Here is a 16,236-nt window from a genome sequence, read left to right as displayed (position 1 = left end):
TTTCAATAAATATGGTATAGCTCAACCATTGTATTTTCCTTACATGGATACAGTATAGAATTGCATGTTCTCAGGAGCCACATAAAGCTCAGTGACATTTGATTGTTTTGTTGTTTTTTTTTTTTTTTTTTACCAGTGTCTTATTTGCAAAATCCATATTTCCCATCCTCCTTGTTGCTAGTAGAAATTTGGGAAGAAATGTTTTTCAGTGACTTCTATGTGAAGAAATAAAAACTCCATGAATAAGGCTACAGATCAAACTCCTTGTGTCCATCTCCTTTGCCTTCCCACACGAGTTACGCGGACACTCCTGTGATGACGGCCTCAGTGGTAGTTCCTCTGCAGTAAGAGCCAATGTTGCATGTTTGTAGCAGAGTTCTAGGTCAGATGTTTAGTCCAGTCATTGAGTATTTAAAAGCAGTTCAGGAAGCATTAATCTCCCTTTCCTACAGCCCCGAAACCATTACTCGGAAGGAGGGTGGCACATGTCTGTGCCGAGGGCTGGCACTGGGGCTTACGCAGGGACTGGCACAACTAGCATCAACTCCTCCTATGGATGGCAAGTAGGCATGATGAAGAATGGGCAGCTGCAAAGACAGCCGACGCTGTATGCTGCGGGAGAGACACAGGGAGACGAGTATTAGGCAAGAGGAAAATGTTATACGTTACATGCTTGATATGTTTGCCGGTTGCTGTAAGGGTATTTTCAGTGCCTGCTGCTGTGGTGGAAAGGGTCAATGCCAAGAGAACTGCTCTCACTGCTGTTGAGCTGTGCTACTGCATTATTTCCCCTTGGGGATTTTTTTCTGACAGGGTAGACATGACAAAGGAATCTAAGTTCTCAGAATCCCACAACCTTCTGAAATTCCCAGGCACTCTCAGGTTAATTGTTTGACTGCTAATACCCGAAAAAGGGAAAACCTTAAGTTTGCAATGAGGGCATATGACTTAGCAACCCCCATGGCAAAGTGATCTCTTGCAATGCGGAGCCCCAGCTAACTGTGGAGATACGCAGAAGGTTGTGGCTGAGTTTTAAACCATGCATCACTTAGCACAGGGATGTTAGATTGAAGAATGGTATTTTTGCAAGCCCAGCTAAGGCAAACGTAGGCATATGGATGGAGGGAATTTGAAATGACAGCTTTTTCCAAGTAGTTGCTCTTTGCAGTTTAGGTCTGTGCTTTTGAGGTGCTGGATGCTTTTGGGTTCCTGCAGTCAGTGTCATGGAACTGAGGAGTTGGCACTCTAAAAAGAGTCTAACCTGCCACCCACACCCAAATTAAGTAGTTAGGAACCCAATATTCTGTATCCAACTTTCCAAGCAGATTGACATCATAACTGGTGAGGTTTTGTTTTGTTTGTGTTTTTTAAAAGGGATACTAAACCATGCTCAGAGCTAACCCCTCTCTGTAGAGAGCATGGTGCCGTGAGACAAGGGCTGTGCTACCCCCATGCTCTGGAGGTACTAGCACCTTTCACAGCATCAAAATCCAGATGCGATTTGTTAGTGCGAGAGATATTTCATTGATTAAGATGTTTTCATACCTGGACTGCTTCTACATTTGGAAACATTCACTCTTGAAACACAGAGGCACTTTTTCAAGCAAAGACAGATGTCAAAGTGACAGAGCTGAACTGAAGCTTGGCTTTTTGATTCCAGAAGAAATATGCCAGTTCAAAGCATTGTATCAGTACAATCATAGAATCATAGAATAGTTAGGGTTGGAAAGGACCTTGAGATCATCTAGTTCCAACCGCCCCACCATGGGCAGGGACACCTCACACTAAACCGTGTCACCCAAGGCCTCATCCAACCTGGCCTTGAACACCGCCAAGGATGGAGCATTCACAACCTTCCTGGGCAACCCATTCCAGTGCCTCACCACCCTCTCAGTAAAGAATTTCTTCCTTATATCCAATCTAAACTTCCCCTGTTTAAGTTTGAACCCGTTACCCCTTGTCCTATCACTACAGTCCCTGATGAAGAGTCCCTCCCCAGCATCCTTGTAGGCCCCCTTCAGATACTGGAAGGCTGCTATGAGGTCTCCACGCAGCCTTCTCTTCTCCAGGCTGAACAGCCCCAACTTTCTCAGCCTCTCTTCATACAGGAGGTGCTCCAGTCCCCTGATCATCCTCGTGGCCCTCCTCTGGACTTGTTCCAACAGTTCCATGTCCTTTTTATGTTGAGGACACCAGAACTGCACACAATACTCCAAGTGAGGTCTCACGAGAGCAGAGTAGAGGGGCAGGATCACCTCCTTTGACCTGCTGGTCGACTCCTTTTGATGCAGCCCAGGATACGGTTGGCTTTCTGGGCTGTGAGCGCACACTGCCGGCTCATGTTCATTTTCTCATTGATCATCTCATCAATCACCTGGTGCAATGATTGTGCATAGTCAGACTTTTATAAAAAGTGTATGTTTGAAAACTTGCCTTTGGACAGCCTTCCTGATTCAAATGATGTTTAAATTCTTTTCTTGCTTTGTTAGGAAGTGGAGACAGCTACCAAAACATCTATTGCAGTACCTGGGGACCAAGCAGTATAGCTTTCAAATTCAAACAGAAAGAAATGTGATGTTACTTCTTCACTACAAACTAAAGCAGTGGAAGTAGTTGTAATCTGCCTAGCTGGGAAATTCTTTCTCATTTTCTCATCCCTCAAGCTCCCCTTAAAAGTTTGATGAAATATTAATCCAGGGTGTTGATCATTGTACTGCTGGCAATGCATTCCTGGGACTAAACAAAATCCATTCATTCTTACTTTGCTACTGTTCGTGACTCTTCCTGGCGCTATCAATGAAATCGTGCCTCGTTCCCAAGGAGTGTAGAAGTGGCGTGGCTCGCTGCTTCCATGTGCTGCATCCTTATGAGCTTGACACTGCAGATTGTCATTCTGTCTCTTGTTACAGGGTCAAATGCAGAATTGCCCATGCTTATTTTCCCACGAGTGGAAATGCTTACTTTGTTCAACTGTTATAGACTACTCATTAAAGAGCTTTTTGAAGCTATTCCAAGAGAATCCAGTTGCATAATCAAGTAAATGGGATTTTTGTCACTCATTTAAGTATTAGCCATACCACGGACAAAGCATGTTTATTTGGCTATGCCGATGGTGGCTGCAGTGGGTAGCGAATTTTGCTTTAACTGTACTTAAAGTTTATTGTCACTTGAAAACTTTGTTCCTGGAAATTGAAGCTGAGGGGTGTAGCCTGGAGACTTGCACACAATTAAGAATTTGGGCAAAACTCTTAGGAGGGAACACAAAACAAAACAAAAAGTAACAAAATCCAAACAAACCTGCTATTTTCTCCTTAAGCAAAAGTAAATCTTGTACCTTGCCTCACTCTGTAGACTTTTTTTTTATTCAATATCAGTGGGTGTCCTCTTCACCCACCCCTGCCACATTTTGTCAGTGTGTTTGGGGCAACGTCTGGTATCAGCTACTGGCCAGGGGATGAAGGGATTTAGAATACCCCTGAGGAGAAGGACTGGGGGGTACTGGTAGATGAAAGATTTGACATGAGCCGGCAGTGTACACTTGCATCCCAGAAGGCCAGTTGTATCTTGGGCTACATCCAAAGAAGTGCGTCTGTCAGGTGAAGAGAGGTGATTCTGCCCCTCTATTCTGCTCTGGCGAGACCCCACCTGGAGTACTGTGTGCAGCTCTGGAGTCCTCAGCATAGGAAAGATATGGACTTGTTGGAGAGGGTCCAGAGGAGGGCCACAAAAATGGTCAGAGGGCTGGAGCACCTCTCCTATGGAAACAGGCTGAGAGAGTTGGGCTTGCTCAGCCTGGAGAAGAGAAGGCTCTGGGGAGACCTTAGAGCAGCCTTCCAGTACCTGGTGGGGGCTTATAAGATAGATGGGGGGGGGGACTTTTTAGTAGAGGTTGTTGCAATAGACAAGGGGTAATGGTTTTAAACTAAAAGTGGGTAGGTTTAGACTAGATATAAGGAAGGAATCTTTTATAATGATGGTGGTGGAACATTGGCACATGTTGCTCAGAGAGACAGCAAATGCCCTGGACATGTTCTAAACCAGGTTGGATGGGGCCATGAGCAACCTGATCTATCTGAGGATGTCCCTGCTCACTGCAGGGAGTTTGGAATGGATGGTCCCTTCTGACTCATACAACTCCATGATTCTATAAATTTGTTTCAAGTTGTCCATACAATATAGATGTGTCAAAGCATATATATGGTCAAGTATGTTGGGGAGGGAATGGTTAGTATTACTGGTTTTAGAATCAGAGGAAAAAAGACAACTTCTGAAGAAGATGGAAAGGAAAGGTGGTGTCACACACAGAGCAGCCACTCATCAGGGTATTGTGTTAGAATAGGGCATATATCCTCAGGTCAGTACAAAAATGCCATTTATTAAGGATAAACAAAATCAAGTGAAAGCTTGACTTTCAATGTCAGTGCTCATAGGAACACAAGGCAATGCACATGGGAATACATGATTCTACATCACGGGTAGAGGTATTTGAAAAACGTTTTGGTTCTGCTACAGAAAACCACTGACGAGATCCATTGGTAAGTAGGGGGGACTGAAAAAACTGCATTACAGTCAAACATCTCAAGACGTGCAGGAGTGTGTAAACTGTGTCTAAACATTCAGGGATCATTTCAGTTGATTCTTCAGCCCATTAATGGAGAAGTTCTAAAAGACTACAGCAAAGCAAGATGTACTAGCAAGTAAACTAGTAATTCTATATCCACTTTGTTTTAATGACAGATTGAGTAGGATCATCATCATCCTCAGAGGTGTTTTAAAGACATGTAGACGTGGCACCTAGGGACATGGTTTAGTGTTGGACTTGGCAGTGCTAGGTTAATGGTTGGACTTGATGATCTTAAAGGTCTTTTCCAACCTAAATGATTCTATGATTCTATAGATAGACTAACATGAACCACTGTCAGGGAAGAAATCGAATAATAGAAGCATGTTCATGCTGAGCCATATGACTGTCATGCAAGAATCCAGTCATAATTAACTTCTTTTGATGAGAATTTTTGGTTACTAAAATTGACATAACTGGCTCCAGCAGGGTATTTTACTGTCTTTTTAAATGCTGCTAAAAGCAGAGCTTTAATTCAGAAAAATAAAAAATCAAGTCAGTTTCTATGATAATGGTTACAAGGTGATAAGCTGCTTTGAAGGTTACAAAAATGACCACATAAAGGAAATAGTCTATCAAAATGGCAGGTTTTAGCAGGGTCCTGCAGAAATCTATCATCACCTTTACTCAGAAATCTGGAAAACTGTTACATATTGTTGCTCTTAAAAATAGAACAGTATAAATTTTAATGGTGCCAAAACCTAATTCACCAAACTTAGGTCACTGATGAGATAACATGCAGGAATGAAGATGCTTAGAAGAAAGTCTTTAAGGTCATGGAAGATATCCCATTGAATGTATTCATGTGGCCATCTTACAGATAAGCTGTGTGTGATCTAAGATGTGATCTTTAGATAAGTAAGCAGGACTGCCAGCAAAAAAGAGTTGACTTTGTGTAAGAGACACCGCAGCCTACTGGGAGATGAATGATTATATGTATTCTAAACTGGTTCAAGCTGCTGTCTAGACTTGAGATGAACTGGCATGGTGCTGCTTCCATCCATGCAACTAAGCTACCCAAACAGGGTTTCTGAATACCAGGTTGAGCCTGAGCATTACCCAGGAGAGCCCAAGTTGATACAACTGTGCTAGGCAGTATGCTAACAAGCGCCATGGAAAATCAAAGTGCAGGGCTTGAGCCTGTGCACCAACACTGCTTTGCCTACCAGAGGAAGTGTTAATTTACATTGTGTAGTTGGTGTGAACAGGAAAGAAAACAGCCAGCCCCAACTTTTCGCTCCTTGTATCTGATGGTCTGACTTGGGTACGGCATATTTTACATGCCACATGGATAACCTACTGGGTCCTGCCCAGCAGGAAAGGGAGCTAGAGGCAAAGGGAATTGTGAATCATCTATATTCATGCTCTAAGTCTGTCTTACCATGATACAGACTGCATTTTTCATAGATCAGGGTTCTAAATCTGAGCCAAGAACAAACCAAATGCTTTTCACATTCTGACTGAGATGACTACAAGGGCATGTAGCGGTAGAACAAGGGGGAATGGCTTTAAACTGAAAGAAGGCAGAGTTAGGTAAGCTATAGGTAAGTTGTTTAAGTCCCCCCCACATGCCAATGGATCTCATCAGTGGTTTCTTGTAGCAGAAAATAAATGTTTTTCAAATACCTCTGCCCCGATATAGCATCATGTATTGCCATGTGCATGTCCTATGCATGCAGTGAAATGAGAAAGCACAAACTACAGCTTGTCTTTAACATTTTTTTTGTGTGTTTGTTTGTTTCTTGACAAAAATGTTATATTTAATAGCTGTGGAAGGACAGAAGTGCTGCCAGGCAAGTTGAAAATATGTCTTGCAAGGACGATATTCTTAAAGATCTCGAAGTTTGGAAAGAGGCAACCTTTTGTCAAAGAGAGGGAATCACAAAACCCTAGTCTTGAAGATGGCTACAATTCTCGCCTCTGGCAGTTCCACTGTGCCTGCGTGGTGTGGCTGTGGTATCCAAATTACCAGCTCATCCTCAGGGGAGATACTGACCCTTGGACCTGGCACAGTCACAACTGTGCAAGTGCTGAATGACACAGGTTTGATTTACAGGACTTTATTAATTGCTTTCCACAAATGTCAGTGACCATTCAGATTTGTACTGACCTGCTCTTTAAGACCTTTAGGAAATCTCAGTTTTCCCCTCAGTTACCACTAGCCTAGAGGAAGTTCTGTCATTGGTAAATGTTGGGGTTTTTTTTCTTCTGTATTAAATCTGTATTGGGACAACTGAACTATCTAAGTGTCTGTGTTTTTCTTAGCATCTCTCTTAATGTAAGAGGGTCACGTGCGGATGAGCCTGCATTCACACTACATTATTTCTGACAAATGGTGCTGCAAAAAGACAGACCTCTAATAGCTATGCATTAAAGCACTCTGCTGACCCCGTAAAGTCACGAGAGCTTTCTCAGTGAGAGCCCTGGTTCTGTGAAATAACCAGTTATTTCAGCTAATAGGGGCTTTTTTTTTTTTTTTTTTTTTGGTGCATACATGTGCACTTGTGTGTGTATTAGATCTCGTGCATGTTTGGATTAGGGATAATTTTGAGTGCAAGGACAAAGTGAGAAACCCATGTGTTTTTCTGCACCAGGTAGTACAAGGCAGTAACTGCTATCTGCAATCAGGTTTGCTGTCACTGATGTAACACGTGACTCAGCCTTGTAGTTTGTTTAATTTATTGTGGTTTTAAATTAACTTTTAAGATGCCTGTGTACAAAACAGGAGTTTGACAGCTGTTAGCCCAGAACCTGATGAAGTGGTACCTGGGTAACTAGGCTGCCATGGGGAAATGGCTGATCCAAGGACAAATGAGCATGGTGCTTCCCTGAGCTCTGGCCCACAGAAGGCCCTGTTGAGCTGGAGGAGGGTAGTGTGTGATTTTATTGTACAGGTTCCTGGAGGGAAAAGCTGATACCATAAGACTCTTTTCTCTTTATGAAACTAGCAAGTGCTTTGTGCCATCCTCTCCTTGTAGCCGCAGCATTGTTTCTAAGGGAAACTACTTGGTGCAGGCTTTCCTGTGCCAAAACTCAGTACCAGCTGCTATGGCAACATTGAAAAGCCCTCAGACTGTTTTATTTCGCAGCTAGTTTAAGATTGAAAGAGAACAAAATGGCTATGTACACCATGAACTCCTCTAGCTGGTGTGTGAAAAGACTTGAACTTTGGATAATAGCCATGGCACACATGCACACATATCTTTAGACATCGTGTTATGGATGTTTCTAACAAGAGAAAAGAATTATGCTAGTCTGCCTTTTGGGGCACCTTAGGATCTAGTGCCCTTGATGTCTTTTACATTTGGTGGGGATGGTAAGCTGGTGGCATGGAGGCATCACAGTACAACACTGGTGCCTCAGAAGTTGCCATCCACATCTGTTGCTGATGGTCCAGGCTTTCTGTGTAGCTGGTGCTGGCTGAAAACGTTTACAGCGAAGGTCTTCCCATAAAAATTCACGAAAGAGTAATAGGGGTTTTGATGAAATGTAATAATTTAAATTAACATCAGCCAGACAAATGGTGTCCAGGAGGGAATTTATGGCTAAAACAGCAGAAAGCACACATGTCCGAGCACAGGTATGATGAGAGCGTGCATTTCTTTCTGAGAAAGGAATGCCTCTTTCTGTACCAGTATGTAATGGTGTATACTTACTGTTCTGGAGAGTTGATGTCTTCTATAGGATCTTTGCTTGTTCTGGAAGGGTCTGATGAGCCCCATTGTGCTGGTGGATTTTGATCAAGATGATTTTTCAAAATGGCTTTCTCACCATCTGGATGGACAACACATTCAATTTTACCTTACTGTGACTGAGTGACACCATTTTTAAATTGCTTCACCTTAAAATTTCACAGATGCTAATAATGCCATGACATAAGCTCTTTATGCCTATATTCCAATACAGAGTCAGGTTTCCCTGTGAGTCTTTGGTACTCTTATGTTTTTGATGATGTTCTCCTTCATAGGAGATACTATGGGGAAACAGAAAAGGGACAAAACCTCTTTCGCCCTTCATTTGCTCTCCCCCACCCCACTTCAAAAAAACCAGACACAAACCAAACCTTGTTGCTCATCTCTGTGTAGTTCTATCATGCTTTCTTACCCATTCGAGGTTGCTTAAAAAAATAATGTAACTGCAGCATCATATTAACTTGCACTCAAACATTGTTACCTTTTCTCATGAAGAAAACCTCTTATTTTAGTGTTTTCCTAGAAAAACTACAATCTCATTGACGTATAAAACCTTGGCACTCTTGCAATCTCATAAGCATTTAAGTGCCGTCATTTAACTATCTGCTATCATTTAGCATGGAAATATGATTCGTATCAGTTGCAGTGGTCCATAGGCTGCCTGCAGGAAGGACAGCTAGTGATTTCATTAAGCTTTCCCCTGCTGCTCTCATTTCTGCATAGTGATAATACAGAAGATAATAATTTTCCCTGTAGGTAGCTTCATTTGTTTCCCCTGGGTGTCCCAGGAGTCCCAGGCTAGCTGCGCTGAACCCTGTGGCATTGGTCCCCCTGGGAAACATGGATGAACACAGCCATTTTAAGAAGTCTGCCTTCACCAGGGATCCCTTCTGTTCCTGCCTGCTTTTCCAAAGTCTCCTCCTGTGTTAAGCCAAATAAAGTCATATGGAAAACATCTGAGTAATGAGGACAGTGCACAGTTTTCATAAATAATTAGAGAGCAGCTCCAAATCCATCACAGGCAGTTGTTTGCCACACACACAAAGAAACAGTGATTGCTGCAGGCACTAAGGCAGCATGGACGAGGACTTGAAGGTAAATTCTTGAAAAGGACACTGGAGGATTTGAATGCAAAAGATGGGTATAAGGAGGAAAAGACAGAAAATAGCATAGAGAAAATGAAAATAGCATAAAAAACCCCAGTGTGCATTGAAGGCTTAAGCTGGTTTTCTGTTCTACTAACGCTCAGAAGCCTCAAATAATGCTTAGGTCCCAGCATGCTAGGAATATATACGTTATCAACAAGCACTGGTGGGACAAAACAAGCAGTAGAGACAAAGAACAAGGAAAGAAGCTGGAAGCAGAAACAGAAATGTTTTGAGGGCAAACTCCAATATGTATAATTGCCCTCCCAGCATGGTCATCACTGGCATTATTTTGTAGCATTCACTTTCTGCTGTTAAAAATCTAACAAGCAGCCTGGAAACAAGTAAACAGGTGAGGATGCAAAAATGTGCAGGCATGGGGACGTCTATAGCTCAGAAGAGCAGGAGGGATTATTTTTCACTTATGTTGCATGGAAGTGAAGGGTCTGAGAAGGGAGGCATCCAGAACACATGAAGCTTCTTCTGTTGGGGCAAGAAAATGTCAGTAAAAGAGAGCTAAAGAATTCAGTTGTAGCACAAAGAATGCTTAAAAAGATGATACAACAGGATTCAGTGATGGTTTAGATGTGAAGGGAGGACAGCAAAGTGTCACACCTGACAGCGGCTAACATAAGCAAGTCTATCATCTCAGGGCAGGCTGAAGTTTGCTGGTGTGGCATTTGCTGTCACAAGTTTTTATTTTCCATATATCACATTTCTATGTATATTAAGCTTGACATTTGCATAAAAGCCTTGTGATGTCTATAAACAGACACGTAGAAAAGAACACTTTTTACTTCCATGATTAAAACCAACATTCAGCCCTGAGCTGATCTAAGCTGACAATGAAAACTGCTGACTTTTCGATATAGACCAAAGTTAAAATTTGAGTAATCCTTGTAATTAGGGATGGAAATGTATATTATTTAACTATTTTAGGGTTCCAACTCCTTTGGCCAAGATAAGTGATTTAATCTTTTACAAAGCCACTGAGGATACAAATCTTCATCCAATGATGGGAATATGCAACTGTTTGGCTTCTGAAGTATGTTATTTCATATCTGTGTTGTACGCTCCTAAAGGGGTTTCTTTATACTGTGAGAGAGAGAAGGAGGTGGTCCCTGTCAAAAAGGTGGGGGATTTAGTTTAAAGTAGAGCAGTAATCATATATTCTCTGCCTACTCACCCCTCAACACCAACTGCCCATATGTCACTGTGTGTTATTCTTAATAGACCCTTTCCTACCACTCTTGCAGATGACTCTCCCTTAATACACTGCATAAATTTCTGTATGTAAAGTTACTATATACAAGTTTTAATGTATATGTATAAAATACAGACAAAATCTACATAAAACCTGCCACAATGTTGAGATTTTTTTTTCTTTTCCCTCTGCTTCTTTCAAAATACAAAAAATTTGGGCAATTCTTATTTGTTAAGCTTTTTGGGAGAAGAGTTGTTAGATTTTTATTCTGCAGCTATGGAAACAAGGATATCTTTATTTCTTCTTTTTTTTGTTTTTCATTTACCTTTCATTTAAATAATGGAGAACAAAATTCTCACTAAGTCATATGCTTCCAGGAGCTGGAGCTTAAAGAAAAAAACGCTATTACCATAGGCACTTCAAAAACTTCAGGAAACTGATTTTATATACATGAACAACTGACAGAAAATAAATTAAGGGTACCAGTAAACATTTGAGTTCCCAGCTTCCCCTGGAAAGTGTAGCACTGCTTTTGGTACTTCCACATCTTTTCTTTCTCCGTCCACTAAGTATGCCACTTGAAAAATGCTCTTCGTTCTTAGCCTAGTGTCTGCCACTACAGATGCGACTGAACAAGTTGCACTGTGATGATCTATCTAGCTCCCTTCAAAATTGAATTTACATTAGCCAGAAGCACTTTCTAAGTAGTTGTCACCTTCATAGACCTCAATCCGGAGCTCAGAAGTCTAGATAAGTGATGCCGGAGCACTTTCTATTTGGAAAACTGTTGGGAAAAAAAGGCAAACGGATCTCAAGGGCCTTGCATGACGCTCACTGATGGGTTCATTAGAAAACAAAGCCTGCTGCCCAATTGTCAGTGAGAGCCAGAAGGCTTTGGCTCAGGACCTTTGCCTACCTGCAGCAGAGAAACAATTTCCAATTACAAAGCTCTGAGCTGAAAGAGCACATCTGATGCTGGCTGTGGGGAGGCTCAGTGAGGAGGTCACTGTTCCCAGCTGCTTGCCTCTCCCTCTGCCAGGGGTGATGCTCGTTTCAGACCTGCTGTACGTATAATCACCCAGCAACCTGGTGCTGTCAAAATTACCTGGGCTGGCTTAAATGCACTGTGCATTTTAATGCCTTTTCAGCTGCAGGCAGAAAACACCAGGTGACTACCACTGCTGCTATTTCTTCCTAGATTTTAGAAACTCTATTTCTTTAACTAAAAGTGTGTTTTGTTGCTCTTCGTACACTGCAGCTTTATTAAACATCTTCATCATTACGTTTTAGTGGCAATATTCCTCCCATGGCTTACAACTGGATGGCAAAACTCCTTTTTGCCCTGCATCCTGCAATTCCACTGTCGTTTTCTCTCTGCTAGAAAGCATATTTTATGCTCCACAAAGAAGCAAATGTGGTTTAATAATGACTTATAAGAGGTGGCAGAGATAACCTTGCTGATTTACTCAAGAACTCTGGAAACTTTAAAGCTAGAGGTAGATTGTTAAAATCTGCTGTAATTTTTCACAGTTCTGTTTGGACTGGGAAACATGACTAGCCAGGAAAAATTAAAATGAAAGGAAAGACTAAAAGGATCACACTGTCTGCTGGGTATATCAGAAAAAGTCTCCTGAACTAAGCTCATAGCACCAGGCAGTCTAAATCATGACATTTGATTGCTATGTTTTGAAAGGAAGAGTTTTTAAAAGAAAAGCCAGCAAGATTCTCCTCTGATTTATGCTACTTTAAATCAGAAGAAACTCCCTTTACTAGAGATTTATTCTGTGCAAAGAAGGGCAGGCACTGAACCTCTGGCAGTTTGGTTTCCCTGTTGAACTAGAAACAAGCTCCAATTTCAGATTGGGAATCCATTTGCTAGGCTTCATAGAAACTAGTGAACGTATCTCTATATATTTCTATGTACAAGGCATATAATGAACTATATCTTTTCCTTAAAACAGTGTTCCTTTAAAGGGGTTATTTCTGAAAGCCTTTCCTTTGAATCTGTGGTTTCAATCTCAGGTTTAATGCTTGAATCACACTAACTTCATAGAAGGAATATTTCTCCCCTCTGTCACAGATGAACTCTGTTTTGCTTGACGTTTATGAGCAACATGCCTTTGAAATCTGTTTTCCTTTGAGCTGCTTTTCCATGGGGAAAAACTAACACTAGAAAACATTGGAGTGGGGTGACAACTGACAGTATGTAGGCATATCTGACATGTAAATGAATGCTCCCAGTCCATTTACAGCAATGAGTAAAGGCTGTCTTCAGGCTCAGAACAGAAAAAGCTTTCTGAGCAAGCAAGGGTGCCTGCAGAGAGAGAACCTGAGAAAAGGGTTTGTCCATAAGTGGGGACTATTGCAAGGCTGCCTCTTGTTTCTTATGTACTTTCCATATGATGGCTGTCATTCATTAATTTCCCTAATGCGCTACTCTGAAATGTACTGTCAAAGGTAGAAATAAATGGAGATTCTTCTGCAGGATTTCTTCTGAGCTTGGCTTTATATGAACCCCTTGCAATCTATGAATCATTCATGTAGAAATAATTTCATATAATAAAATGTCAAATAGAAGTCAAATGGAGTACGATTGTACGATTCCAAGCACAGCAAAATTATCCAACCTCTCTCTCCCTCCCCGCCCCCCAACCACATAGGAAATTCTCTTTGTATTTTTTCAACTTTTATCTCTGCAAGGACTTGCACAGTAGAAATAACTTCTACCTTCACAAAGTCTCTCCTGCTTCTGGCACACCAGCTATGTGAGTGCAGGGAGCCCTTTTGGGAAGCTCTGGTTTGTGCCTGTGCCAGGGCATTTCTTCCCTGGAGCTGTGCAGCACAACCTTCCTCTTTACACAGCATCACAGTTACAAGCGTTTGTCCTCCTTTTTCCAAATGTTAGCCTGGAAAACTCAGCCGTGTCTCCAAGCTTGGCTCTTTTTGCTGAACGGCACTGCCAGTTACAGAACTGCCCGAACCAAGTGTTGGTCTCACCCACAGCCCATCGCTGCCTCAAACCCAGGCTGTAATACAGCCCTGCTGCTCCAGCAAAGCAACCAGATTCCACAAATGCCAGGGGAGAAGTTCATGTTGCACTGTGCACAGAGCTGAGGTCACTAGCAGACACAGTGACTTAACATCATCTGAGGAATGTATTAGAAGTTAGAGTGATGCTCTTTTAAATTCAGCTGAGGAAGCCACTTGATTGAGGTCCCAGAGCTGCAGTCCATGGAGCTCGCTGGGAACTGCTTGACCACACAGAGCTGTCTAGCAGTGCAGACAAAAAGCCTGCATTAAAAAGTAAGCAATCAAACCATAAACTACAAGCCACATTTTCCTAATTGCTTTTCTTACATAGCCAATTGCTATAGGTGTCTCAGGGACATTAGAGGTTTGTGAACAAGAGATGAGTGATTCTGATAATATCTGACTTTAAATGAGATCTACTGGAATGAGCCATAAAGAAGTCCCTGTGTTGGCAAAGACCTCCTGGGCTACACCAGGAGCTGTTGCTGTTAATAACTAACCAGGAATCCCAAAGTTAGCAAACCTTGCCTGAGGTCAGGCAGTTATAGGAGTAAACAGCTGTGTCTGCCTATTTTGGTTAAAGTAATTTAAATTTTGTATCTTAAATCCATATTTGATGCAAATAAGGGTGGTGGGAAAGAAAGGGGAAAATTCAAATAACCTCCTCTGGCACTTGGCTTTAAAAGTTAGTAATTTTAACTCTGGACAATTTTTACAGATGAGAAGCCCACTGAAGTGTACTATGACACTAAAGTTTTATTAGGACTTGTTTGAGATGCATTGCAGAAGTCCAGTGTTATTATCAGTTCTCTGAAGTGCAGTGAATTTGTGTAAGCAATAACAATGGAATACACTACGTGAAATTGTCTATATGAACTCCTTAAGAACAGCAAGACATTTTATAAAGGAGACTGACAGGATTCATCCATGTCCACAATACAAATGTGGCAAATGATCTGCTATGATTTTTAGCTTCAAGTCAGCTGCTATTTTTAGCATCTCTCTTCTCCATCCTACTCCCACTCTCTCAGCTCACGTTTTTTTACGAGGTCTAAGGTAGGCACAAACCTTGTCATCACCTTAAGAATGCTGGACTGGCTTCCTCAGCTGCACGGTGGAGGTGAGAGACTTGGTCATTTCCAGAGGTCATGCTAATTATTCACAGTTCCAACACTTTGCTCAAGTACCATCAAGGACGCATAATTTCAAGGTTCTGTACTTTCATTTACAGAAAGTTACATGAAATACATAGCTACAGAAAGCATAATTATGTCAGTCAGAGTTAGCTTTCCTATAGCCGTAAGGGCAGGAATTTTTTTAAGTACCATTTATGTGATGTCTGTTTGCATCTGCACAGAAGCAGCAGTGAGTCAGCAGCATGAATTCTCCAAAGCCTTGTTATTTTGATTGGAATGGCAAATTTAAATTAAGCACAGAGGTTGACTATTGGGAATGGATGCAATGAGAGAAATAGCAGATTCAGACATGTAGCTTAGGGACGGGGAAATAAGGAGAGAGAGAGAACATGAGGCAGAAGAAATGGAAATGGAGGGACGGAAAAAGGCTAGCAAGGGTTGGGGACATGGTGGCTCAGAGCCTGGACGTATGAATATTTGATATCACTTGAGTCAGGATCAGAATACTTCATAATGCTCATGCTTGGGGCATTCACCACCCAGTGTGGGACCAAGATTCAACTACCTTCTGCAAACTAGGATCCAGGTTCTTCCTCATTCCAAGATTAATAGATGCTCTAACCTGTCCAGTATAAAGAGGGCCAAGGAAAAAAGTCCTTCTTCACCTCCCTCTTTTGTTTGGAGCTTTATGTAGTAGGCCCATTCAGAAAACTGTGCCCCGTGACTTCAGCGTGCAGAAGAATATCTACCCTGTAAAGCCTGATAATGCATAGTTGCAAGCTACTCTGTACATTAGGGCTTAGTACTTACAGGTGATTTTAAATATATACCTCGCAGCAGAAATATAGAATTTGAGGAACTGTACTGAGGGAAAATAGGAACACGGACAACCTTGGATTCTGCTGCTTAAAGCAGCAGTTAGGCATCAATGTCTTTTGTAGATATAGCCACAAGTGAGTGCAGAAAGGTTATATTTTCTCCTTGATTTGTTTGCCAGCATCTTACTGCTAATGGAGTGCAACCTGCTGTGGGAAGCATCCCATCCTAAATTTATACCCGTTGTATCTCTTGAGAATAATTTTTGTTTCTCCAACCCAAACTCAGATGGGCATTTGGCACAATGTACTGTATCTTTTTTGCTTGAAACATTATTCATGATTTACCATTTTTCCTGGAGCATCTGACATGAGTGGAACATTCTATGTGTTCCTTTCAAACACTTGGTAAAACTGCCTCATCCCACTCACTGATGTTAGTTCTTGCTGCTGATCTCAGCCCAATAATCACACGCCTCCAGCAGCTATTTACGTTTTCCTCTTCCTCCTTTCTCCCCTTCTGTTTTTTAATTTTAAAAAGGACACTGGGAACTCTATGGAGCTCTTCCTTTTTTTTTTTTCCTCACAAGTTA

The 16,236-nt window shown here is 41.8% G+C and overlaps 1 protein-coding gene across 1 annotated transcript in view; it reads right to left on the bottom strand.

Annotated features, from left to right (window-relative positions):
* Positions 1–446: 446 nt before the first annotated feature.
* GABBR2 (gamma-aminobutyric acid type B receptor subunit 2) overlaps positions 447–16,236 on the bottom strand; it is a gene marked incomplete at both ends in the record, with an annotated part of 455,829 nt that continues 440,039 nt past the window's right edge. Inside the window, 2 exons of the mRNA XM_080610768.1 lie at positions 447–612; positions 8,278–8,395. Coding sequence (XP_080466894.1) covers positions 447–612; positions 8,278–8,395 — 284 coding nt within the window. The remainder of the gene's footprint in view (positions 613–8,277; positions 8,396–16,236) is intronic.

The sequence above is a fragment of the Psittacula echo genome (genome assembly GCF_963264785.1).
Source record: "Psittacula echo genome assembly, chromosome: 2".
Classification (NCBI taxonomy): domain Eukaryota; kingdom Metazoa; phylum Chordata; class Aves; order Psittaciformes; family Psittacidae; genus Psittacula; species Psittacula echo.
Note: the sequence above shows the minus strand (reverse complement) of the source record. Positions and strands in the feature narration are given on the sequence as shown.